This window comes from Ursus maritimus, unplaced genomic scaffold, assembly GCF_017311325.1.
Source record: "Ursus maritimus isolate PB19 unplaced genomic scaffold, ASM1731132v1 scaffold_24, whole genome shotgun sequence".
In the NCBI taxonomy this organism is placed as follows: domain Eukaryota; kingdom Metazoa; phylum Chordata; class Mammalia; order Carnivora; family Ursidae; genus Ursus; species Ursus maritimus.
Window position 1 is genome coordinate 14,920,752 of NW_024424897.1, and position 27,722 is coordinate 14,948,473.

The 27,722-nt window shown below is 45.9% G+C and overlaps 1 protein-coding gene across 2 annotated transcripts in view; it reads right to left on the bottom strand.

Annotated features, from left to right (window-relative positions):
- The window catches only part of MAP3K3 (mitogen-activated protein kinase kinase kinase 3), a 58,013-nt gene that overhangs the window by 3,511 nt on the left and 26,780 nt on the right, over positions 1-27,722 (bottom strand). For both annotated transcript variants that reach the window (XM_040640410.1, XM_040640411.1), the window contains 11 exons: positions 23,915-24,028; positions 16,470-16,590; positions 9,168-9,301; positions 6,031-6,104; positions 4,021-4,088; positions 3,715-3,807; positions 2,934-3,125; positions 2,235-2,383; positions 1,440-1,571; positions 883-1,012; positions 367-544 (listed from right to left, as the gene is read on the bottom strand). In XM_040640410.1, coding sequence (XP_040496344.1) covers positions 367-544; positions 883-1,012; positions 1,440-1,571; positions 2,235-2,383; positions 2,934-3,125; positions 3,715-3,807; positions 4,021-4,088; positions 6,031-6,104; positions 9,168-9,301; positions 16,470-16,590; positions 23,915-24,028 — 1,385 coding nt within the window. The remainder of the gene's footprint in view (positions 1-366; positions 545-882; positions 1,013-1,439; positions 1,572-2,234; positions 2,384-2,933; positions 3,126-3,714; positions 3,808-4,020; positions 4,089-6,030; positions 6,105-9,167; positions 9,302-16,469; positions 16,591-23,914; positions 24,029-27,722) is intronic.

Consider the following 27,722-nt stretch of genomic DNA (forward strand, 5'->3'; position numbering starts at 1 on the left):
AGGTAGAGTAAACACAAGCCATCTCAACGCTAGGAGAGGAAGAAGCCTGCTACGATTCAGAGACTGACCCAGGCCTTCAGACTGGTGCTACTTCTGTTAGGAATTTAGCAAACTCTAAGGGATGTTTTTCATGGCCCAAGTTCTCATCAACAGCAGATAAGGTGCTATTTGGGGTTAAAACGCAATGCATTTGCTGTATGTGCTGGGGCAGGCACCGACATCCTGGCCTGGCTCCTGGCCTGGCTGCCAAGAGGTGAGTCTCCTCTTCTTCCCACCACACCGCGAAGCCCCCACAGCTCATTTCTAAGTTAGAGTCACGACAGCCCAGACATGGAGATGCCATCCCAGCATGTCCCCAGCACTCACCACACGTCTGCCTTCCTTCCATAGCCCTCACCGCTGATCACCTCAGGGCTCATCCAGTAGGGTGTGCCAGTGACTGAGCGCATGCCTGTGCCTGACATGCAGATGGTCTGCAGGCGCTTGCTGGCTCCGAAGTCCCCCAGCTTCACGTTCCCGGCAGAGTCTCGGAGGATGTTGGCTCCTAAGGCATGAAAGGGCAGAGGCTGCAACCCTTGACCCTCCGGGCATTTTCTACCATCCACCCTCTTCCCCTCCCTCCCAGGTCACGGGGTTGCTGGGGAGGATGGAGACTACCATGCATCAGACATGACGTGCACAAAGCACTACTGGCTCCGCCCTACAGCATGAAATGATCATCACCATGGCCAACATCTGCACAATACCCTACAAGTAGTTTCCCAAATTGCTCAACCAATCTATACCAATCCCCTAAGGAAGCAATTAGGGTCTCACTTTTCAGAAAATTCAGAATGGTTACGTGACCAGGTCTTGGGGACCCCACAGCCTATGCCTGCTCACCCTTGATGTCTCGGTGAACGATCATGTTGCTATGCAGGTAGGACATGCCCTCCAGGATCTGCCGGGTATACTTGCGGGTCACACTCTCTGTCAGAGCTCCGTAGGCCTTCAACTGGTCTTTCACTGAGCCCTACAGCCACAGGAGTCAGAGGGAGTCAGCTCAGGAAAGGGCAGAGAGGGGACAGCCAACCCCAGTGAGCGATGCACCAGGCTTTGCTGGGGGGTACCGGGCAGCTTAGAGAACAGTTCCCTTAAGCCACGTATGAGCTAAATCCAGAAGGGAGGCCCCTCTGCTCCAGGAACAGGTGGTCCTTACTGGAGAGTGCAGCCTCCCTCTAAGCCTCAGGTCAGGGTGGCCTGGGACGCTTCACATCCCACACCGTCACCACGGCCAGACGCAGAGCTCTCCTGACTTTGACCATCACCTCTCATTTTCCCCCCGAACCTCTGGCATCTCAAGTGATCAGAAGCATGTCCAAGGGACCCCTCCTCCAGAGCCCGCAGCCCAGGTGTGGGCCTCTTTTGTATGTGTCCCACATGCACTGAGGAGCACGTACCCCGGGCATGTACTCCATGAAGATGGTCAGAGTCTTCTCGGCACGATCCCGCAGACAGCCATAGTATTGCACTATGCGCTCATGCTGCAAGTTCTTCAGCAACTGGATCTCACATTCCAGAGCACTCACCTCCTAGGGGAGGGGCCCAGTGGTCACCTTGGCTTGCAGGGCCCCACTTCTGCCCACCTGGGATCAGCTCAGCTTGCCCTAATAAGTGACCTCAGAAGAGTCTGTCTGCCTTGGGAACCTCAGCTGGAGCAAAGGGGTACTCTCTTAACCGTCTGGCCCTTGGACACAATGTTGGGCGACCCATGGGACAGTGGCACTCCCATGCTGGAAGAAGGCAGACAGTGGGGTGGGAGAATGGGTGTAGGTGCTTAGTTAAGGTAACTGCTGCATTTGTCCACTCAGAGTGGAGTGTAGGCCATACCCAAAGTTGAACTCCAAAGATAAACAAACTCCTTCCTGGACCGAGGGCTAAGAGGCATCTGTTTGGTGAGGGTGGGCAGGTACTGCTCTTTGTGGCACTGGCCACTGCCTCTCAGTTCGGGTGGTTTGGTACTTTGGCATCAACTCAGTTCTTCATACCTAATCCCTCACCTAGGGGGTCTAATGCTTCTTTGGACCACAGTCCCTCTGCCCCATGGCCATGGCCAGGGAGGAGAACAAGGGAACTTGGAAGGAAGAATGATGGGGGAAACAAGCTGTAGCTTCTTGAGCAGTTGATCTATGCAGTGAGACAGGAATTCCTGTTAAGGGGGGAAAGTGGAAGCCAGACCATGGGGAAGGCAGTACCTTGCTTGTCTCAGGGCTGTCTGGGTCAAATTGGACTTGCTTGGAAGCAAGTTCACGTCCTGTGTCCACGTCATAGCACAGATAGACCCTGCCGAAGGCACCCTGGCCCAGGAGCTTCCCACGGCGCCAATTGATGGGGGCACTAGGAGCTACAGGAGAACAGATGGAAAGAACATTAGCTCAGGCACATTATTTACTGAGATCTTGCCTTGGTTTCCAGAGGCTCTGTGATGGGACCTCCAGCTCAAGACCCCCTCACTCAGCACCGTCCGGCCTCTCAGCCCAGCATCTCCACCCCATCTGGAGCAGGCTCGGTGCCCTGATCAGTGGGACCATTAGGTCCTGAGAGGCAGATGACTGGCTACCGTCATGGTTAAACACTCCTCTGAACTGACCAAATATCTTTACTACCTAAGTCCCTAAACATCTGAATATGGCAAGGACTGAGGAGATTGTTCTTCCATTTAAACACAGAGACTAAACACCAGAGAGGGGAAGTGGCTTGTCACACAACAGTGGAACGAGGCTTAAGGTCCAGGGGATCTGCTGCTGACCCACAAGCTCTTCCAGTGTGATGAGGATGGGCCAGAGCAGCCTACCACTGAGCTGAACAGCCCAGGGGACCTCTGGCTACCTGCCCTGCCGCCTGTCTGAGCACCCCCCTGGGCAGTCTCCTTCTGGCCAGGGCCCACTCCTCACACTTGGTTGGCACATTCCTCTCTTGCACAGAGAGGGCATTCTCGCTGTCCGCACTCCGCAGGCGCCCTCTGGGGTCCAGGTATTGCACCGCCAGACCCATGTTCTCGCCATTTGTGCTCAGAGACCGGCTGGACGGCACCAGGGTAAAGAGGTTGCCTTGATGACGCCGTATTCGTGGAAACGTTCTTCTGCCTGAAGGGTGCAAGAGCCAGAGTAAAGCAAGTCAGACCCCTGGCCACGAGGCTAAATGTGCGAACCACATCATCCCATCCACCCTTTTACCTAATCCTTGCCAGAATGGCTAATGTCCCAAGCACCTTGAGAATCAGGACAGAGGCAGGAATTAGGGAGCAGCCAGGGATGGTTCAGGAAGCCCTGGCCAAAGGTAAGGCACCTCGGGCACCACATCACTTGCAGGGCTAATCCACTGCTAAAGTCTGTCTTCCCTGGCATCCTAATCCTAAACCTTTGTGGAAGCTCCATTCTGTCTGCTGCCATGGGGCAGAAGAGGGCGCTGGAGAGCTGGCACCATGGGGCATGCTAGGGATTCAGATCAAGGACAGTGTTCCCAGTGGCAGCATCTTGGTTTCCAAACACTGTCCTTCCGCCCATCTCCCCTCAGTCTCTAGTGCCTCAAGTCTTGGCACAGCTCCTCAGGAATAAAGAAAACATGCGGTCTGGAGGGCCTGGGCCTAGCCCCTGGCAGGGCTTTTGGGTGGCAAAGCTCTACCCATGTCCGTTCTGAGGCAGCCAGCAGGGGGCAGGGTAGAGGTGTACTCACCCTCATTGTAGTCCTTGTGGTGCACAGACACATGGTAGCGCCGGGGGTAGGTTCCACCTTTGACCCCTTTGTCGTACAGCTGAGTTTCCCGATCTGAGTTAGACAGAGGAGACAGAGGAATCGCTGGTTTCGGGGTAGGTCAATGTGTGTGAACCATTTAAGCCCCTCTGTCACCTGAGACGTCAGAGCCGCAGGCCCGAGGAGAATTAAAATACAGTCCTGGCTTCCCAACTCAGCTAGCAAAAGCAGAATGCCCCAGTCCCATCCAGACACCCTGCAGTGCTCTTCAGGCTCTGGGAAACTCACCCGAGAATTCCTGTCTGTTGTCTGGGAAGCTCTGGGCTCGGGACATTCTCGATTTCCGGAAGGATGGGCTGGAAAAAAACAAAATGAAATCACAACGTAGGCATCAGCCTACTTGGAAAAGCTGCCCACCAGGGCAGAAGGCAGGATATCCAGATGGATTCTCTTTTCTAACTCCCTCTGCATCATTACATAGAATAGAAAAACCAGAAAACAAAATATCCAGACTGCCTAGCTTACCACAGTGCCTGCTTGGCATGTAATCTTTCCTCACAGTTTGGGAGGGAAGCAGAATTTGAGAGAAACAGCCCTCTTCTGAGTTTGGCCTCCTACTTTCTCTTTAGCAGTCTGAGGTCCAAATCTGACAGAACCTGGAAGAATCAACTCCTCCAGCCCTCACAAACTCCAGCTCGGAGTTTGGCACACCACTTTCTCTTCTTGCCCTTTCCTCCCACCTTGGTAACAGGCGAAGAGTTGCAAAACATCCCTTGTCCACAGCGGTAATAAAAATAGCAACAACACCAAGCATCTTCCTTTCAGACTAAGCACCACCATCCCACTTTAGAGACAGGGAAACTGAGGAACAGAGAGGTTAAGGGAAGCTACTTGACTTATACTGGATGGAGATGGGATCTATGTGGCTACAGATCCCATAAGGAGGAGAGGAAAGCACTATGCTCAAGTTAGGCTGGGCCTCAAGCGAGTAAGTCCAGGTCTCTGGGTGTTACTCCCAAGGAAATGAAAACAAAGCATTGGAGGGACAGAGGCAAAACCCAAGGATCAAGTGGGTACGCTCAGCTATCTTTCCTAGAATTCACCAGAATGGTCTTCTACCTTACACGTGAGAGTGCCTTTTGAGAGGGCCACGGGTCAGAAACGGTCAAGGTAATGACATGGGGGCCGTCCCCTACTTCACAACTACTAGACCTTCCATGGTCTTGTCCTACTGCCCGCCCCACTCCCCACCCCTGCTTGGCCACAAAGCTTAGGAGATAATCCAAAGCCAGAGTCAGTCCCTGTCCAGGCAGAGTCTTCAGTTTGTGGCAGCAACTCCTGGCACTTTTACCTGGGCCTTCTTGCTCCCCTGGTTGAAGAGCAAGCCCCAAGCAATGCTACGAATTGGACACCAACAAGTAACTATGACTGTATTCTATGACGTCTAGAGGGAAGACAGTGCTCCTCAGTTTTCAGATCTGTTAGGAAAGACACAGTACGAATTTGGCCAGTACCCATGTGAACAATTAATCAGTTAAACAAAGGGGGGAAAAAAATTCCTAAACCTGCTCCATAGCCTCTGACTACAACCCTAAGCCCAGCCAGACATGATCAAATGCGCTATTGGGCATAACAAGGTCAAGATGAGAGACTGGCTGGATCAGTGCCAAAGCCAACTCTAAACATACCTCTGCTGATGGGTGAACCAGCTCTACAGAACCATTTGGTATGTAAGACAGCACTTGTTCCCTCCTAAAGTGTGAGGAAAGATTACACACCAAGCAGATAGTGCAGTAAGCTAGGCAGTCTGGGTATTTTGTTTTCTGGTTTTCTAACCCAGTTTCTAACTCCATCAGAAACACTTGGAGAAAAAAAAAAAAAGGAAAGTAAACCCACAGGTGATAGTTCAAATTTTCCCCCAAAACACTGAAGGTTCACTACCTCTCAGGCCAGATCACAGATGAGGCCAAGAGCACAAGAGCAGCGTGTATTATACAGAAACTCAAAACATGTAAAGCACTTGGGATAACAGAGCAAGCATTTAATACATATGATTGCTATTATGAGCTACTATTACATTCACCTAATTATACAAACATAACATTCTTATGGTATTTGAAAAATTAAGGAAAGGGCTAGGAATCCCAGAAAGAGGTTTCTTTCCCAGAAGCATGATGTTTTAACCACGGACCTGCAGGCCAGCGTCTAGATCAGACATACTAGCTAACTCTGTTTCCTCAGCCCATCAGTCCCAAACATGCCTATGTACTAGCCCCCAAAGCAGCCACAGTCCCATACCTGTCTGCCGACCTGTCCAAGGATTGGCAGCTTCCTGACAAGGAATTCTCAGCACTGCTCAGGGGATCCAACATCTGCAAGGCAAGTCATACAATAAAACCCCAGCCGCAGCCCCAGTCCCAGCCAGGTGACTCAGGGCTTTATGGCCCAGCCAAGGCCAACAAATAGTCCTTTTTGTCAAAATATGAAAGTGCCCTTTCTCTGCCTGTACAGTGGGAAGAATGGTTAGGAAGGTACCATTCTCCCCCGTAGTTTGAAAGGCAACTTTCCAGGAGGGAGAAAAATGTCTGGCCGGCATCCCAAGGAGCTCTGCCAGGAGAGCAAAGCAGAGACGCTACTTCTCTTGTTGGCATTTTGTTGGCTCATGAACACTGGGAGCCTGGCACTGAAGCTGGTACTACCCCGCAGAGGCTTCCATGGCATATGGGTGGGACCGTAATGCTTCTGTTTACACTCCATAATTTAAAATTTACAGAGACAAGTATTGCCCTCATTCCACAGACAAGTCACTGCAGGTCTAGGAAGGTTAGGAGAATTGTTTCAAGTTATGAAACTAGTATTATGCAGTTAATACTGATGAAAAAAGTCCTACTTCCCGGTTCCCATATGGAGGCAATAAGTATCTATGTAAGTTAAAATGTTTCTCTAGCCCTTGGTCAATGCAGTAACAAAAAGCCTTCAGATTAGCTTTTTCTCCAACTAATCTCCCTTCATTTTGCTTATGGGGGTATTCTCTATCAGAGTATTCATTGTCTGAGATCCAAAGTTAAACATTACGTAGGGAAGCAGAAATCAAAATTATGAAAATTCACTAACAACTTTCATAAAATTAGTTTCCAACTCAAATTATCCCTTCCTCAAATTATCCCAAATTATCGCAGCAAAGGGGAAGTAAAGGAGGTTATGTTGTGTCAGCAAAAGTTTTGTTAGAAAAATTAAGCCAAAAAAATTAACATGAATCATGCTTTTGTTCATTCTAAAACTTAGCAAAGAGATGCAACTATTACCATTATCTGATGGGGAAAAAAAAAAAAAAACCTATCTTAGTTTCACTTTTCAAGAAAGTCCCAGTTGAATATTCTTTCACTATATACTACACTGTTTTGGTCTCTTTTAAGTGGATTTATCTTGAATGGCTGGTTACCAGGAACAATTCACTTTTTTTTTTTTTTTAAAGATTTTATTTATTTATTTGACAGAGAGAGACAGCCAGCGAGAGAGGGAACACAAGCAGGGGGAGTGGGAGAGGAAGAAGCAGGCTCATAGCAGAGGAGCCTGATGTGGGGCTCGATCCCATAACGCTGGGATCACGCCCTGAGCCGAAGGCAGGCGCTTAACCGCTGTGCCACCCAGGCGCCCCAGGAACAATTCACTTTAGCTAAGGGGAAGGACCTAGGCATTCCTTCTTTGGCCTCTTTCTAAAAAACTGTCCTCGCTAGGAGTCCGATACTCCCACACCTTCCAGGGATAGGCAGGTAAAGCAAAGATGTAAAAGGACCAGGATATAGGGCCATGGGGAAGGATAGAGACCAAAGGCAATGAACTCATTTGCATCTCTGAGATTTTATACCCACGTCACCTCTGACAGAGCTGATGGCCAGAAGTGCTCTAGTTAGAGAAAACAGAAAGGATGGTCAGTAAAATACCCAAGGAGGGAATCCTTAACTAAAAGCACTCCAGGTCACTGTTCTAAACATAAATTTATCTGGAAGCAGGAGTTACAGAAAAGAAAAGCAGCAGTGTAAACGGCTTCCTTCTCAGTCTATGTAGTTTGGATAATGCTTTATAGAGATTAGCTATCACCAGGAAAGAAAAGTTTTAAGAATCAGTTTTAGGGGAAAGAAAAGTGACAAAGATCAGTTTCCTGTAAAATCCCTTATGTGGTGGTGCTGGTCCTTCTGTGATGCTATTGCTCTTAAGAAATTTCCCCTTCCCAGACCAAATCTTAAAAATTTATAAGAGTGGATCTTTCTCTTATGAAATCAAAGTAAGCTCATTGAAAAGACCAGGATGAAGCCAGAGATCTCACTCTTGCTGAGTTCACTGAGCCAAAATGCCATTTTCATCAAGTAAGCCACTAGTTAAAAAGTTAGCCATTAAAATGGGTTAGCCATTGTGGTGGGCATACCTATCTAAGGTGGCCCCACAATGAGTCACAGTCTTGTATAAACACCTCCCCTAAAGTATGGGTAGAACTTGTAACTTGTTTCTAGTCAACAGACTATGGCAAAGAGGGTGGCATATTCATTTCCATGATTATGTTACATTTTACGACTCCATCTTTACAGACTGAAGCAAGAGATTCTCCTTCTGCCTTGAAGAAGCTGCCATGTTGTGAGAGAGCCATGTTGCAAGGAACTGAAAGTGGCTTCTAGGAGCTCAGAGTGGCCCCTGGCCAACAGACAGCAAGAAAACGGGGACCACAGTGCTAATAACAACTGCCAACAAACATGTAAGCTCAGAGGGGAACCCCAAGTTCCAGAAAAGAATGCAGCCTGGCTGACACTTGACTGTAGTCTTGTGTAACCCTGAATGGAGGATCCCATTAAATCATGCCTAGGTTCCTTACCCAGGGAAACTGTAAAATAATAAATGTATGCTGTTTTTAAACTGCTAAGTTTGTGGTAATTTGTTGTGTAGCAACAGATAAACTAATATAGCTGTCTACCACCATAAAAGCTCACCCAAAATAACCATTTCTACAGTGCAATTTGGATATGGCACCCCCCTACCTTTCATCAAGAAATAGCAAAACTAAAATATGGCTGATAAAAAACAAAATCTGTCAGTTTAGGATTGGTCATATGTTAAACTCTGCTGATATCACAGGTGGTTGTAAGGAAGTATTCAAATAGCATAGTGATGTTCTGCGGGGAGACCAGTGAGAGGAGCATAGCTTGTCAAATTTGTCAAATGCTTATCCAACACCAAGGAAGCTGGGTAGTTTACACACTGTCCATGGCAGGAATTAATACTTGGCCCCTAAAAAGGAATAATCCGTATTTGGGCAGGCTTGGTTTACAAAGGAGCTACTGGATGGGGTTCAAATCCCTCAGCTCTGCACCATGCCCACTGAGAAGCCCCATTATAACCTTGGTCTTACACACTCCAAGGCACATCCCAAGCCCTGTACTCACACACTGCTCGCTGGTCTCTGGGATGAACTCCCCCTCGCTGTTGATGCTGGTGTAGGACCCCTGACGGGCAATGCGTTGCTGCCGCTCAGGCACGTAGCCAGGGGGAGGTGAGCTTCGGCCAGGGTTCTGGGAGCCTAGAGCACAGAAACAAGACCTTTTACAACAGAGCCCAGAATGTGTGGCTGAGAGCAGCATATAGGGTACCAGGTAGGAACTCAGCAGAATTCCATTCGTTTCCTTCACTCTATGAGGCAGATACAATGGGTTAGACTCAAGATCCATTCTACCCTTCTAGTATGCCTTCCTATACTTCAGAAGTTAATCAGCTAAAAGCTATTATTCCTAAGACCCTCTAAGGTCCGGCCAATCAGATGCACTTGTGTGAGATTTAGATGGCTTCCTGCTGCTCCTACTGCTCCTGGGCATAGTCATGGAAGCCCTGGTTTTTCTGATGCAGCATGAGCAGAGGTCCCACACCTGGCCTCCAGTTTTCCTGAAGTCAAGACGCAGATGCAGTCCTCCCTATGCACATGGTGTGGACCAGAGCACTGGGGGAATGTGCTTCTGAATCTGGTAATTTCCTGGTTACAGAAAGGGTAGGAGCTCTGTGGTGTCTTAACCTAGAATCTATTTCTTTCTCTCCAATCACTTTATATGCCCGGATGTGCACTAAATCTCTTCTCCCCAAAACTAGTTAGAGTGGATTCTACTCTGTGCACCTGAACCGTGACCAATATACTTTGGAATGAAAAGGTATTACACACTTGACCTAGAATGAACCAAAAATGTCTCTTGTAAGGGACTGATTAGAGAGAAAGAAAAACTTATTTATTGATGAAGTCCCAGACAGTGGTCCAAACTATCTCCAGACAGGATGAACTGCCCCCAGTCTGTTACATGGAGTATCTAGGTGAAGTCTCCCTGGGATAAAATATCCAAGGCCCTAGACACCCATTCTCTCCTTTACCAGCTACTGAACTCTCCCCTGGTTTTACAGGTAGCATGGGACTTGCTCACATGAGGCCAGCACTACAGACCCAGGAGGGGCTGGGGGAAAATAGCAAAGGTTTTCTGAGCTTTTATTTCCAGCCAGAGACTTTCACTTTTTCCAATACACATTGCTGCCTGCAGAGAGCCAGCCCTGTTATCTGATGGGCAGTGGGCCAGGGGCTATTGTGCACAGGCCCACAGCTTGGGGCAGGAAAGGGAAGTCTCCCCAAACCAATGGCTATCAGAGGAAGCAAATGGAAAAACCAGGAGTTGGCAGAACTGCTCCAGAGCATTTTCAGTTTTGTTTTTATCTTCAATTCAGAAATTGGGGGCTAGTGAGACACACACCAGCAATCGAGAACAAATGAGACAGGGACCTTAACAGGACAGGATACTGGACTGCAAGACTCACTGCTGTGCCCACTATTTACCAACAGAGACAGCAGTGAGCCAGACAGCACAAACCACAGTACTATGCAAGACAACTCATTCTGAGCCTTAGAAGGCAGGCATGGTAGGGATGGCAAGCTCTCTGGGATGCCCTTCCCTGGCATTCCAGCCAGATTTTGCTCTATTCTTATGGGGCCGTTTGCGCCAAAGGGCCCCGTCAGCAGCAGCTGAAGCAACAAAGCAGAGTAGTCGTCCTGTGTTCAGAGCGGCCCACAGCTCTGCGCGAAGGTGTTCTACACAGGAGGAGAAAGCCAGGGCTTTAAGCTGCTGACTGGCTGTGCTCCTCCCAGGGCATGCCAGCTCTCTGCCAGCTCCTTAACCCATAGTGCAAAGTCTGAGCAAAACTCTCACCCAAAGCTGAAAGACTGGCTCTCAGATTCTAGCCCTTCTCATAGGAGACTCCGGTCAGGAAGCTGATGCAGTCAGGAAGTTCCCTCCACAGGGAGTTCTAGGGTTTGGGGTCAGTGTTAATGTGCAGGTCATTCCAAGTACAAAGAGATAGCTCTTTTGGCCATCAACTATTTTCTCTAAACCCTGCTGTCTCTTGCTGGGCAGATGAGATTGGGGGAGGAATCGACTCTTTTTTTCCTTCCTCAATGGGAAATCTTAATCAGTATTTTTCAGTGCTCACACTGGACCAGGCTGTGCAGAACAGTGCTTCTTAACATTTCATCCCACAAGACCCTGAGAACATCCTAGATGTTTCAATTTCCAAAATTCCCATTTGATTTTGAAGTTGCCATCACTACTAAATAGTTTCTGGTCTCATCCAGCATCACAAAAGAAAAACCCCGTGGAAGTGAAGGAAACTGACCTATGTGATGGCGGGCTCTGCCCTTCTACTGCACCAGGAGGGGAGGTCTGCACTGCACACAGCTCTCTCACCAGCTGCTGCCAGGGACTCCCTGCAAGTCACCTCGTCCTTTCAACACTCTCTCGAACCCCTCTCCTCTCCGAGGAATAGGGCTCCCCTCCCCTTGCCAAGGCATTAGGCACCCTCTATCTGCACTACCCATGTCATCTGCAACAGGAGTTGGCTTCCCCACATCCCCTTGGCACCTCCTTCAATCCCCTTTTCAGCTGACTTTGCACCTCCCTTCTTCATGAGCATGCTCAGATCTCTAGCTTACATTCTTGACCTTACTTTTTGCCTTTCCTGTAAGCCACTAACCGACCTCTGTTTTTCTTTCACAGCCAAACTCCTTGAAAGAACTGACTGCCTCAGCTCCCCCACCACCTATTCCTTAGGGGCTGCAATCTGGCTTGCCTCACTGTGGGACTGCAGTGGCAAGACAAGGAGCGAGATGGAGTAGGAACAGAGGCAAAGGCACTTAATGAGATGCATTAGACCCAACAGGAGTCAGAATGTGGCAGGGACAAGTCCTGCATTTGAGGCTTGGCTGGGTAGCTTAAGGGCACCACCCTACATATTATGGGAAAAATGGTGCTTGAGCTCGGCTTCAAAGGTGGACAGAATTTCTACAGGCAAAGATATAAGGAAGGGCATCGTCACGTAGGGAAATTCCATCTGCCTTGTCTGAAGATCTCCCCATGGGGTCTTTCTTTTGGGTTAACTTATTACCTAGTTGTTGTTTTTGCTTGTTGCTTGTTTTCTTTTTTAGCATGAACTAGTTTAACAGACTAATTGGCTTGAAAAAAATTAAAATTCAAGGTATGTATATTATGATGGGGAAAACAAAAAGCAAACAGGACAGGTGGTTTCAAACAGTTGGAAACCTATCATATGAAAGATGTTATCTATGTATCTGTGTTGGTCAAGACAGCAGTACCAGACTCACTGGGTAAAGTGAGGGAAGGCAGATTTTCAATTCAATATAAGGAAGAAGTTCAAAGAAACAGCATGGATTGAGCTACCTTGCACTTCCCCATCACTGAAAATAGTGCCATGGGGGGCTGAATGACCCGCATGTTGCCATCTCTCACTAAATACTCACCGGTTCCTTCATGTTGGTGGGGGAGGAGGGCAACCCCCGACCCTTGCTCCTGCTGCTTGGGAGTTGAATCACTAAGGCCTCTCTTTTGACCCCGATTCTACTGCAAGGACTTCTCCTCGTGCCTGATACTTAAACCCTGACTCTCCCTTCTTCCTGCTTTCTTCTACTTCCAGAAGGCCTTACACTGTACCGTCACAGCAGCCACTCAAGACATTTGTGGATGAAAACGACAAGTTGTGTCTCTTACCCTTTCCAACCTGGCTGGTACCATGTAAGGCCCCCTCCCACCCTCTCCTGTTTTTCTAGTCACTCCTTTCCTGTGTCCTCTGCAGGTTCATCCTCCTCTAATTGGCCACGAAATGTCTGGGTTCCCAAGGCTCAGCCCTCGGCCTCTTCTTACTCTGCAGTCTCTGCCTAGGGCCTCTCATCTGGACCTGAGGCTTCAACTGGACAATTTCTAATTTTTTTTCTAGTCCTGATTTCCTCCCCTTTGAGCTGAAGACCTGTATATCTATCTACCTGTCCATTTGATAGGTCCTCTTAGCTGTCTCAAAGGCACCTCCAATTCAACCTGTCTAAAAACATCAGGTCTGCCTCTTCTCAGCACGGGAAACCAGGCTCTCATCTCTCATTCCTGTTTTAGTGAAAGGCAATGCCATTTATCCAGATCCATAAACCAGTAACTTATCCCCTGCCCTTCCAACACTCACAAAGTGAATCGAATACCACAGTAGTTCTTAAACTTCTTAGAACCCTTTTACACTTTAAAAATCAAGAACACTGAAGAGTTTTTATTAAGCGGGTTATATCAATTGATATTCACTGTATTAGAAATTAAAGCTCAAAAATTTTGAAAACACAATAATACACAAGCACACATTCCATTAGCCATCAGAGCAATGACATCACCTCAGTCAGGTAACCTCTGGCAAACTCCACTCAGACTCATGAGAGAATAGAGTAAAAAGGCAAATCATAGACCTCCTGAAGGGATCTCAGGGACCTCCCCACCCCCGCCTCAAGTCCCCAGACTACACTTTGAGAACTAAGCAACACCGTGTTTTGTTGGTTTTACCTTCTAAATGTCTCAAATCCACCTGTGCTTTCCTCTCTCCACTACTCCACTAGCCTAATCCAAACTTCTGTGTTCTTCACCTGGACCAAACTACATTAGCCTAACATGGTTCCCCCTTTGGTCCGTTCTTGCTCCCCAGCAATCTGTTCTCCACACTGTAGCTACAGCAATCTTTTCAAAACACAAATCTGAGTATGTCATACCACCTATTCCTATTCACCTTAAAAGCCAGAAAGTGGATTTTCACTGCTTTCAACATTAAGGATCAAAACCTTCATCATGGACCACAAGGCTCCGCCTCCCTCCCTGGCCTCGGGCCCACTGCTCCCGTCTCTCCAGCCTCAGGGCTTCTTTCTGTCTCAATCACACCATACTCCCCTCAGCCATCAGGCCTTCACACATGTAGCTCTCTCTACCCAGCACTCTCTTCCCTGCTTCCCCTTTGCATCATTCACGCTCTGGATCATAGGCTAAGGCTCTCCTGGCCCCGAAACTAGGATGCATCCCTCCATTACACATGCTCACAGCACCATACACCCTTCAGTCACAGCCTATAAATTATACATTAATCTCATCAGGACAAGTGTTTGTCTTCCCATGCAGCTGTAAGAGCCACAGGGGCAGGAGCAAGGTCTTTTTTGCTTTCCATGTTTCTGGCACACAGCTGATACGTGGCCAATTAAATCTTAAGTGAATAAATGAATGAACAAAAATGCAGTTTGATAGGGAGAGAAAAAAGACAATAAGATAATGTGATAAGCATTGTAACAGAGATGGGCATTAGGGACCAACATTTTCAGTGGCTTCCCACTGCCCACCAAACAAGCCCAAGGGCAGTCCAGGCTCTTTAGGGATGGCCCAGGCATCCTTTCTCAGCTTTCTTTATTCTCCTCCAAATGTATCAGCCAGTCTGAAGGACAAGGGAGATCTCCACAGGTAAACAGTCAAAAAGTCCTCTCCCGTCATCCTTACCTATGGAAATCCCCTACAATCTCTAAAGATCTAGTTCAAATAGCTCCTCCACGGAATGTATGTCCCAAGTCATTCCAGTTAGAAATAACCTCTGCCATTTCTCAGCTCTATGGAAAGGCTGGCAGGCTCTGCCCACCTCTTCCGTCATGTCCACCACACTCCACACCACTCGGGGTTCTCCGAACCCACCACCTTTTGTGATGGTGTCTGGCAGGTGCCCCTTCCTGTGCCTGGAATATCTCTATGCTCGGTAAATCTTTCCTTCCTGTGGTAGCTCTGATGTTTCCTCTTCTGTGGAAGCACTTCTCCAAAGTCCTGGGCCGAGTTAGTTATTGCCTCCTCCCACCCCACCCTGCCCTCTACTGTTGCCCCCATCCCAGCTCAATGGCTGGTACATACTGCTTGCTGAACGAAGGAACCCAGGATCTACGTGTGCTAGGAGGCTGCGCTGGCCATTCTCTAGATACACAGGATCTACTTCACAGAAATCCTATTCCTCAGCATTCTCAGACAAGGAAATTCCATCTATGGCTCCTCCCAACAATGGCCCAGCATTTGGCCCCCGCCTCTACACACAAATCACAGGCTCTTGCTTAGGAGCAGGCCCAGTCACGGCCCCATGTCAATCCTCATTGCTTACTGTACAAATGAACAATGCTGCCCTCCTCCAGCCCCTCAATCTCTCTGAGGGCTCTGGAACAGAGGCCGAGCTGGCAGAGCTTCCTAGGCTTCAGGGCACCTGGATTCCAGGGCCAGAGATGTTCCGGATAGGGCCTCCTTGCTGGGGTGTTGGCTCTCTCTCCTCTACCAGCTTATTGAAAACACAGCCACCAATTATCCACAATGTTAGAGAAATATGAAACTCAAATACAGACCTTCAGCTTGGCAACACTTACTACCAGTGTTTGCTCAAGTTCCAAAAATTACTCAGTAAGGCAAAGTCAGTGCCTCAGTAACACATTCTTCCTGCTACCTTCTCAGAAGGCTTGTCACTCACAGACAGGCTCAGCGGCAGGACTGACATTCAGAACTCCCCATGCTCAGCTCAAGATGTTCAGAGAGCAGTTCAGTTTGATGCAACTCTACCTGTGTGGATAGAACTTCTCTTCCTAGCAGCAGCAGGAGTCTCAGCAACGTTAGGGCAGTAGGTTCAACACAAATGTTTGATAAAGCCAGGTTTCCTGCTTGATACAAATTCCACAATTAAGGACGTGGGCTTCCCCTCAGACTCTGGGAAATGGGATCCAGACCAATTCTGGGTTATCTGGTATAACGCACAGACCTGACTTCGATTTCTTTCCTGGGGAGGCCTGGGGGCAGCTACGTAGTTTTCTTCCTAGTTAACCAATCATATATACTATGGCAACAGTCTCCTGTCCTTCCCAGACAACTTAAGTTTGAGTCTCCAAGATTTTCATTGGTCAACATCTTCCTCAAAGCATAAGGACTCCTCAGGAATCATAAGCAAGAGGTCTGAGGTCAAAACTCAAACCTCGACCTTACTCCTAACCTCATAAGTCCCCAGTTCTTTGGCGAAACAATGGTCAAAAATGAGAGTGGACTGTTTGCTGCTGGACGTCTTCAAGCAGATGTTTGAGGAGATCACTTTTTCAGACAAGTTTAAAAAGGAACTTGGTCACGCCATCACGTTGTTATACTGTAAGCTCCCTAAGAGTCAGGACACCATCCCAGTCATTTATCTACCCCTTCCCCCCCAAATAAAGGCATAGAGGATTATTTTGCACAGAGTAATAGTTTCTAAATGTTTGATGATGACTTTTTAATTAATAAATACTTGATTTTTAAAAAACGTGGGCAGATAAATTAGATGAGAGGGGAAAAAAGGGGTGAAATACTCACTGACAGAGAGATGCCTGCTTCTGGGCTCAGGGGGCTGGTAGATGGTATTGATATCTCCTGCAGACTGGGAAGCTTTGATCCGCACCTGCCTGGACACCCCGGAATGGGGAGAGGGACTGGTCTGTAAGAGAAGAGGAAAAAGGCTGAGCTAACTTTAGGCAGGCAGGTCAAGAAAGGCCGCTTGCCCTTCCCTAAGATTCTTTGTGCTCTTAGCTGCCTTGACACTTTTCTTTTTTTAGATGTATTTATTTATTTATTTATTTATTTATTTATTTGAGAGAGAGAGAACACAAGCAGGGAGGAGGGGCAGATGAAGGGGGAGAAGCAGACCCGCTGCTGAGCAGGGAGCCCAACGCGGGGCTTGATCCCAGCTCCCTGGGATCATGAGCTGAACTGAAGGCAAAGGCTTAGCCAACTGAAGCCACCTAGGCGCCCATGCCTTCACACTTTCAGTACTCGAGGTACCCAGCCTTCCTCCCAATCTCACTCCTCCATCTGTCTTGGCAAACCACTATTTCCTCATGGTAGTTTTACAGCTTCAGTGATACCTGAGCACTGAGACCCACTGCCCCAGTTTAACAGGTGCTGACCCAGGCATGGAGGAATAACAGGTTTTCCTATAATAATATGCCAAACAGAGAAGTGAGTTGTAAATACCCTCTCATAAAATTCTCCAGAGAGCTTGGGGAAAATAGCAGGAAATTATTTCGGCAGCGAGATCACCTGCCGAGTGGGGGGTCAGAATAGAGAATGACAGCAACCTCCCTGACCAGCAGAACTCTGGTTGATAAACATGTATTTCTAAAAGCAGCTTGATGTGCTGCTTCTACCCCAACCACAATCACTCCCCCCAGATTAAGGCAAAATCTCAGTTGCTTAGTATCACCAGGGTTTACATGCAAAATCACCTCAAGGTTGTATTGATCTGGGAAAGGCTACCATAGGTACCATTCTGCCAGAGGTTAAGGACCTCAGAATGAGGTCAGCAACTTTACCACATGTACCCTCACTTTTGCACTGTTCTAGTCAAACCACCAAGTGAGCCTAGAAAAAAATCAAAGCAACAAAGGGGGCACTTGCACTGAGAAAGCTGAAGACCGAAGGTGAGCGGTGAGCAAGTGATGTCGGGATGCGATCATAAGCACGTGGAGCACTACAGAGAGTGGGAATGGGAGGTCAGGAGTGCTAAATAACTTGGGGCCAAGTTTCAACTTGCTTCTCTAGCTCTTCTACCTCATATAAGAAAAAAAGTCCGACCTAAACAAACTATATCCTGTCCTCCAGGAAAAAGGCTTCCCACTCTCAGGGTTGAACTCAGCTGCCAAGCAGCCTCCTCTGGCCTCTCCACGCCAGACTTTATCACATGCAGGGCTGTCTTTACAAACTGTCTTGCTCTAACGGGAAGTCAGAACCAAGGGGAAGTGGAATGTTCTTGCTGAAGCCTCCGATGTGCAATAGCTCTCTGCTGAGAGTCAGAAAGGAAAAAACAGTCAAAGCCACATTCTGGGGAAGCAGGCCAGTGAAGGGCACAGAAAGGCCATAGCCCTGCAGTCGGAAAGAGAAGAGCCACATGATGAGCCCCCTGAGGACACCTGCTTGCACAATTCTTTTTTCACATAGTGAGAATTCCATAAGTCTTGGCAATGTGAATTTGAAATGTACCAAAGAACATACGCTATAAACTCAATTTTAAACTCTAAGACCTGAGACAAGAAAGTAGGTTCCACAGCCCGCACAGGCATTGGTTTGTAGAAGAAAAGGCTTTAGTTATGGCAACAGGTTGGAAAACAGAAGAAGGGAATCAGTGGAGGTTTCAAAGCAGGGCTTCTTATACCTTAATGTGCAAAAATTACCTGGGGCCTTGTTAAAACACAGATTCTGACTCAGTAGGTCTGGGATGGGGTTGAGAATCTGCATTTCTTTTCTTAAGATTTTATTTATTTACTTGACAGAGAGCGGGAGAGAGAGTGAGGGAAAGCACCAACAACGGGAGCAGCAGAGGGAGAGGGAGAAGCAGACTACCCACTGAGCAGGAAGCCTGATACAGGGCTCGATCCCAGGACCCCAGGATCATGGCCTAAGCCGAAGGCAGACACTTAACCAACTGAGCCACCCAGGCAGCCCTAAGATTTTATTTTTAAGGTAATCTCTACACCCAATGTGGGGCTTGAACCTACAACCCCAAGACCAAGAGTTGCATGCTCTACCGACTGAGCAAGTCAGCCAGGCGCCCTGAGAATCTGTATTTCTAACAAGCTTCCAGGTGTGCTGATGCTGCTGGTCCATGGACCACACTTTGAGCGGCAAGGTCTTAGCAGGAGAGTCATTCTTCAATTTAAGGTCACGGTTCTCAACCCCATTAGAGCTGCCTATGGGGCTTCAGACACCTCACACCACCTATAACAGAATCTCTGGGGACGGGGCCCAAGGACTGGTATTTTTTAAATCTCCCCAAGTGTTTGTAATATTCAGTCAAGTCTGAAAACCTTGATTCAAGGGGATAAAAGAGAATGGCACGGTAAACAAAAATGAGGTTCACCCAAGGATTCAGGGAACTTTGAACACGACTTAGAAGTGGGAAAGAGAGGGGACACCTAGATGGCTCAGCTGATTAAGCATCTGCCTTCAGCTCAGGTCATGATCCCAGGATCCTGGGATCACTCTTTACTCAGCAGGGAGCCTGCTTCTCCCTCTGCCTGCCGCTCCCCCTGCTTGTACTCCCTCTCTCGCTCTCTCTGGCAAATAAATAAATAGAATCTTTAAAAAAAAAAAAAAAGACGTGGGAAAGAGAGGAAGGAGGAAGGTGGGGCTAGGAAAAACAAAAGGGGACTGTAGTGGAGTAAAGAGAGCCCGCAAGTATAAAGTGTGGCCAACTGTTCTAAAGATAGCAAACAGAAGGTGGCATTTGACTACTCAATGTAAACCTCACTGAAGGACTCCACAGGTAGCAGTGTGTGTGGCTGACACAAACAACATGAAAAATTACCAGGGAACCACGTCCATAAAGATCGAAGTGACTGGAAGCTAGGAGATCAGCAGAAAAAGCGGTCACAAGAGTGGACTCACAAATTATCTTGATGAAAGATTTGCTGGTATGAGACGAAATGAACAAGTGGATTCAACTCTGCAGGGGGTAGAGGGGTGTGTGTGTGTGTGTGTGTGTGTGTGTGTGTGTGTGTTTGCTTCAGTTTGGTTCACGGGAATGTAAGGTGAGAAACGGTCCCCTGGATCTCACCAGTCCTCTGCTTCAAGGATGACACCAAGAGACTTTGCACAGAAGACTACAATAGTTATGACAGTTGTGTTTTCTTCTTTTAAGATAACCCCCAATATTTAAAGAGTTCATCCAGATTGAGATAAGGCAACTAAATCTGTATTTTCATTATCTGTACTCTTCAGTGCCTCCTAGACTTTGATTGCATATATACAGCTCAGAGTGCCTTTCTGGACGAAAGAATTCCAGGCTTTTTTGGCTATTCACATATAAAAGTGACCCCAACCCCTTGAAAATGTCATCTTCCCTTGGACGTTTTCTAGCTCAGTTACCCTTTGAACTGTGGGAAAGAGAATGACACAACATCTCACAACTTCTCCCCATGGGCAGGCAACGTTATACTTTCTGTTCTGCTTCTGATAAACTGTGGAGGAACCCGGGAGAGGTCTTCCAAGGACTACAATAATTCTAAGACCCCTTTCTGGGAGGGTAACTCATAGGTACTGAACTACAAGTCAGAACATCTGGATTCTAGACCAGCTCTGTCACCACTGACCACTTCGCCGCGGGCAAGTGACCCTAAGTCTCGGTTTCCTCAGGTATAGACTGGCGAGAACAGATGCCTGCCCTGGACCTCTCAAAGTTGCAAGAAACACATGAGAGACAAAAGCACTTATACACGTAAGGTGTTATGTTTAAACAGGGGCCAGACTGAAGCTATTGTATTCAATGATTTTGGTCCTACCTTCCTGCACTTGTCCCATTATTTGAGTAAGACCAAAAAGAATTAATTATTCTTTAAATTATCCTTGATGTTTTGAACTTAAATAATAGACAAGACAGCATCAAACTGCTTTAATGGGATATTTAGGAAGTGGGCAACATTTAGATGAGAAGATTAGAAGTTTACTTTTGTAAGGGAGAAACTGAGGTAACAAAACAAAATGTCATATTCAATTTAAGGTGGCTGGGTATTCAGTTTTTATCATATTCAGATATAAGTGACAAAAGAATGTAAGCTTGAGATTATTTTAAGATAGTGGAAAATCTGGGTCTAGAAAGTTATAAGAAGGTCAAGAGCAGAAAGATAAACTAAGAGTTAAATGCACACATGCTTGGAGAAGTCTGTAATAGGAATAAACTAAAAGTTCACGGCCCAATGCACAGCCTAAGGCAGTAAGAAGTACTGAAGAAGATGATGAAGCATCTTTAAAATGGCAGGAGCAGGGGCGCCTGGGTGGCGCAGCGGTTAAGCGTCTGCCTTCGGCTCAGGGCGTGATCCCGGCGTTATGGGATCGAGCCCCACATCAGGCTCCTCCACTATGAGCCTGCTTCGTCCTCTCCCACTCCCCCTGCTTGTGTTCCCTCTCTCACTGGCTCTTTCCTGTCGAATAAATAAATAAAATCTTTAAAAAAAAAAAATAAAAAATAAATAAAATAAATAAAATAAAATAAAATGGCAGGAGTAAGCAAGGCTAGAAAGAGGGTCTTCAGATTAAAGGGCTCTGTGATGACCAAACTCCAGGAGTTCTCAGGTAAGAACAATATTGAAGCCTAAGACATGGCGTTGGCCAGGAGAGGTAGGAGCAGTATGACATAACCCTTGGTGAGGGGTAAAGACACAGGAAAGATTAGAAGCTGTCATAGAAGGATCAGGAGAAAAGGAATTCAGAGAGAAGAAAAAGATCGCACATTTAAAAACAGGAATAAGAAAGGAAGTGAAGGTGTGAGTAGTAACAAAAGGTGGATGAGGCAACATTTTTTTAGCAAAAAATGGAAGAAACTCAGTAGAGAAACTAAGGGGCTGCCAGTTACCAGCTGGAGATGAAGCAGGGTGCTACGGTATCCTGGAGCAGTGCACTCAAGTATGCTATGTGTGGCGGGTACCCAGCAACAACCAATGGCGTCATAATCCTCAACAAGATAATACAGCAACGGAAAATAACTCTTTACAGACTTTTACAGCAATTTGGTAGAGTGACTTTCTGTCTACCAACTCTAACAATAAGAACTGTAGTCTTATATTTTGTACATCCCTCATTTATTTTTCCATTTCATTTTTCAGTTTTTGTGTTTTAAAAAGAATTGGTCCATAGCAGACTAGAAATTGGAAGAATAAAACTGATATTTCATCACAGAGGGTTAGAGAAGCACTGTTCTGGGGGTGGGATTCCTGAGCACACAGTAAGTCTGGATCACGATACTTGTAGCTTATTAAGAAGCCTGAAGTGGGGTAAAACTTCCAAATGCAACAACTAGTGGGCCATTACTAAGCAACCTATCAACTAGCGTGCACATTATATCCAATGACTAAAGGAACAGGGAATAATCAAGATGGCCTCAGTAAAGACACTGATGACACTGTAGCAGGTAAATCAAGCTAGATCCTAAAAACAAGGTGATAGCCATGGCAAAGAGCAATAGGGAAGAACTGCAGAATGGGGGGAGTATGTGGAAAGATGAGACTGGGGAGTTGGAAAGAAGGGCAGTTGGTGATAAACCCTGAATGCTAGGCTACATTTAGATCCTCTACAATAGGAAATAAAGAACGACTATAAGGAGCAGGTGAGTAACTTGAACAGAGAAATAAAATAATAAAATATGTATTGTATTTCAGAATACTTCCCAAAACATATTCAGAAAAAAGACACATCTGGGACAGAGAAGACCAGTCCTCAATCAAAAGGACATTTCTGTAATATTAGAAAATGTCTTCTTTATTATAAGGCCTCCTAACTGCATTCGCCGGTGCCTCCATCTAATCAGTAGGACAGCCTGATCCCAATACGTCTCTTTAAAAATAAATGGTCAGGAGGTGCCTGGGTGGCTCAGTCGGTTAAGCATTGCTTTTGTCTCAGGTCATGGTCTTAGGGTCCTGGGATCGAGCCCTGCATCGGGCTCCCTGCTCAGTGGGGAGTCTGCTTCTCCCTCTCTATCTGCTTCTCCCCCACTCGTGCTCTCTCTTCTCTCTCTCAAATAATAACAAAAAATATCTTTAAATAGTTAAATAAATAAATGGTCAATATGAGCACCATTCCATCTAAACTCTGTCCTGGTATGGTGCGTTCACTGTCCTCATGCAGCAATGTCAGCTCTCCACAGCTGGCTGTATTCAAGCATAAGGACAGGAAAGAGTGCCAAGGAACCTTTAAGAACATGAATCTCAAGAAAACTGGTGCAGGAACTGGTGATTAGAACATAGACCCCGGGGGTGCCTGGGTGGCTCAGTCGGTTAAGCATCTGCTTTCAGCTCAGGTCATGATCTCGGGGTCCTAGGATTGAGCCCTACACTGGGCTCCCTGCTCAGTGGGGAGTCTGCTTCTCCCTCTCTCTCTGCCTCTGCCCCTCACTCATGCTCTCTCTCTCAAATAAGTAAAATCTTAAAAAAAAAAAAAAAAGAAGAAGAAGACAGATCCAGATTGCAATCATTCTTGTGAAATGTAGATCTTCAGAGACCTTTTAGGAGAAGCAGCTACATAAGGGATAATTCCTCACTTCTGATGGCTCCTGTCGATTGCCCACAATTTGGTAAGGCAGCAGCTGGTAAATTACAAGAGGTCCTCCATTCCATGGCCTCTTTTCCATTGAACAGAAGGAAAAGTTTGTTTCCTACATGTGTCACAAGACACAGGCCTGGTTGCTGAGGAGTTGTGAGAGGTTTACATGATAGTCTCAAAACCTTGGCAGCCTTTGCTAATCAGCATCTCCACCCTAATCAAATCTCTCTTGTTGGGGTCCAAATCAAATTGAAATAACATAAATATAGAGAAAAAAAACTTTCTCTTTTATCATATATGTTTTCCTTCCTTCCATGCCACAAACCAAGTAACCTTTAGCTGCAACTTTAACATGGATGATTTGACTTCGCAGCGAAATCACATGCAAAATGCTACCTGGCCAATGACATAATGGGCTGGGCTGCACTTATGTGCTTGCTTCATTTTTTAAAATTTTATTTATTTATTTTTAGAAAGAGAGAAATGGGGGGCAGAGGGAGAGACAGAATCCCAAGCAGACTCCCTGCTAAGCAGGGAGTCCGTTGCCCCAGGGCCCCGAGATCATGACCTGAACTGAAATCAAGAGTCAGACGTCCAACTGACTGAGCCACCCAGGCGCCCCCTTACGTGCTTGCTTTAATAGCAGCACAAAATTCAGTCAAGTAAGCCAGGTAAACTCCTGAAAGACAGCAAGTTTTGTCTTCAGCTGCCAGGTCATCACAGGTGCTACTTACATGGTTTCTGTCCTGGGACAGCAGCAATATCCTAAGGCTTTTCATGCTGGAGCTTCTGTCTAATATGTCAATTGCTTTATCAAGATCATCTTGGTTCTTCAGCAGGATGGAGAGCTGTGACACAGGACACAGAAAAAGAGAATCATATAAAAGAAAAGTCATTAGTTTCTAAAAAATAAGCAAAATACACAACAAAAATAAAAGACTGAAGGAAAACAATCTCATTGGATACTATGGGGTCTTAAAACTAATTGAAACCACATAGATATTTTCTTTTTCTTTTCCTTAAGTGCAACTATCACCATAATTCAATTTTAAAACATTTCCATTTTTCCAAAAAGATCTTGTGCCCATTTGTAGTCATTCCCTCTTCCCCTCTGTAGCCCCAGGCAATCACTAATGTATTTTCTGTCTCTATAGATTTGCCTCTTTTGGGGGCACCGAGGTGGCTCAGTAGGTTAAGTGTCTGCCTTTGGCTCAGGTCATGATCTCAGAGTCCTGGGATCGAGTCCCGCATTGGGCTCCCTGCTCAACAGGGAGTTTGCTTCTCCCTCTCCCTTTCCCCCTCCCCACTGCTCATGCTCTCTGTCTCTCTCTCCCTCTCTGTCTCAAATAAATACATAAAATCTTTACTTATTTTTCTTAATTATCTTTTAAGGAATCTATTTCTTTAAAATAAAAGAAGTAGGCTTTAACTTAAACTACAATTTTGTAAATGTATGGTATGAGTCTAGATATTCAGAATATATAAAGAACTCTTACAACTCAACAGTAAGAAGACAAATAATCCCGTTCTTTTAACGGGAAAAGGATTTGAACAGACATTATCCAAAAAAGATAGACAAACGGCTAATAAGCCCTGAGAAGATGCTCCATATCATAGGCATTAGGGAAATGCAAATCAAAACCACAATGAGATACCACTTCACACCTACTAGGATGGCTATAATTTAAAAAACAAACAAAAACCCAGAAAATAACAAGTGTTGGTGAGGACGTAGAAAAATTACAACTTTCCTACATCGCTGGTAGGAATGTAAAATATACATAGAGTTACCATAAGACAACAGTTCCGCTCCTAGGTATCTACTCCGGAGAACTGAAAACACATGTGCAATGAAAATATGTCCACAAATGTTTATAGCATATGACTTAGTGCATATGAAAATCTGTCCACAAATGTTTATAGCAGCATTATTCATAATAGCCAAAAGGCGAATTCAAGTATCTACCAACAGACAGATGGATGCACAAAATGTGGTTTAGCCAAATAATAGAATATTATTATCTTGAAAACATAATGCTAAGTGAAAGAAGCCAAACACAAAAGGCCATGTACTGCATGACTCCATGTATATGAAATGTTCAGAATAGGCAAATCCAGAGAGACGGAAAGTAAATTTGTGTTTGCCTGCCAGGGGCTGGGAAGAGAAAAGGATAGGAAGTTACTGCTAATGGGTACATGTAGGCCTTTTCTTTGGGGTAACTGGAATTAGATAGTAGTGTTGGTCATACAACTCTGTAAATATACTAAAAACCTTTGAATTGTCCACTTAAAAGGGTAAATCTTATGGTAGGTGAATTATACCTCAGTAAAGCTATTACAAAAAGATAAACATAAGGTAAAATCTCAACAGATTTCTCATTTGTGGCTCCCAAACCCTGACATGGCAAGGTTCGGGGGCAAAGGAAAGAAAAAGAGGTTGAGGGATTTTAAATTAATAAAATGTAAATAGTCAACTCTTGGTCACTGACGTTAGCAGAGTATGGAAAGACATCTGTAATCTAAAATAATTAATGACAATTATTTATGCTTGGCTTTAGAATTAATATCTGCATAAATATTTGAAAAAATGAATGACTAACATTCTGGGCAGTCACTTTATTGGCAAAAGAGTTTGAAGATGGATTTTGGGACATGTGGAATTCTTAATGGAAACAGAAATGAGTACTAAGTCATTCAGAAAAGTCTTTACTAACTGAGGAACACCTTCTTTAATGCTGATTAGCTGCTTACTCTAGCCTCGCTTTCTTATTCAGTGACTGAAGCTTGAGCCGCAATTTTTTAAAGTTCTATACATTTGACATTTATATCTTTTGGGTTCTCACATCCTGTATTTTTTTTTTTTTTGAGAGACAGCGAGCACGCACATGTGAGGTGGGGGAGAAAGAGCGAGAATTTTAAGCAGGCTCCACTCCCAGCATGGAGACTGACGCAGGGCTCAATCTCACAACCCTGAGATCATGACCTGAGCCAAAATCAAGAGTCGAACACTTAACCCATTGAGCCACCAGGTGCCCCTCATATCCCATATTTCAAATGTTCTAGTTTACATACTTTAAAATACTTATATCAGCATTACTTATTAACTATAGAGTTAGTGGCTTATTTTCCAAATTTGCTGTATTTCTAAAATTTGTCCAAAACACAAAAGACCAGATGGTCTTATTTTTGTTAGCTATTTAGCAATATATCCAATTGTAGTTGTACATTTTGTGTAAAGGGGACCAGGGAGTTTTTAGCCAACAAATCTCAGCTTCTATAGATTTCAGCCCCCAAAACTATGGAAGAAGTGCCTTTTTAAATCCCCCTTGAGATGAAGGGTTTTGCTTATTTTGTTAAATACAGCTGACACATAATGTTACATTAATATCAGGTGTACAACACAGTGACTCAACAAGTCCATAAGTTATGCTGGGCTGACCACAAGTGTAGCCACCATCTGTTGCCATACAGTACCACTGATGATATTCCCTATGCTGTACCTTTTTCTTTTTTTTAAAGATTTTATTTATTTATTTGACCGAGAGAGAGACAGCCAGTGAGAGAGGGAACACAAGCAGGGGGAGTGGGAGAGGAAGAAGCAGGCTCCCAGCAGAGGAGCCCAACGTGGGGCTCGATCCCAGAACGCCGGGATCACGCCCTGAGCTGAAGGCAGACACTCAACAACTGCGCCACCCAGGTGCCCCCCTATGCTGTACCTTTTATCCCCATGACTTACTCACTCCATAACTGGAAGCCTGTCTCTCCCTCCCCACTTCACCCATTTTGCCTATCCCTGTCCCCTGACCCCCCACCCCACCCCTCTGTTAGCCATCAGTTTGTTCTCTGTATTTATGGGTCTGTTTCTGCTTTTTGTTTATTTATTCTTTTGTTTGTGTTTTAAATTCTACATATAATTGAAATCATATGGCATTTGTCTTTCTCTGCCAGAGTTATTTCACTTAGCATAATACCCTCTAGGTCTATCTATGTTGTTGCAAATAGCAAATCTTTTTTATGGCTGAGTAATATTCCAGTGTGTGTGTGTGTGTGTGTGTGTGTGTGTGTGTGTGTGTGTGTATACCACATCTTATTTATCCATTCATCTACTGATGGACATTTGGGTTGCTTTATGGAGGAGATTCTTAACTCTTCAACCAATAAAACAAAACTACACAGTAAGAACCAGTTTCTCAAAGAGCCAGGATATTGCCTGGCTTTCCTGTCTTGCCCTCCAACTCAGTTCCCTCAAATGTACGCTCTTTACTAGGCACCAACACACTGCCTCTCACACTAATGCAAAGCACCAGCCCAAGCAGATTGTAGCCTCTCGAACGCTTCTTTGAGCTGGGAAAGCAGCCAAGTAACTGACATTCAAAAGAATCCCTTCCTGGGTGATATTCAAAGTATGAAAAAATAAGAACTAGAGGGGTGGGGACAGGAGAAGGAAGAGTTAAAGAAATCACTTAGGTAGGTGCTAACTTTAGAAACAAGCTACAGTTGGTAGTTAAACTCTGAGAGAAGAATCCATCAGTTATGACTGTC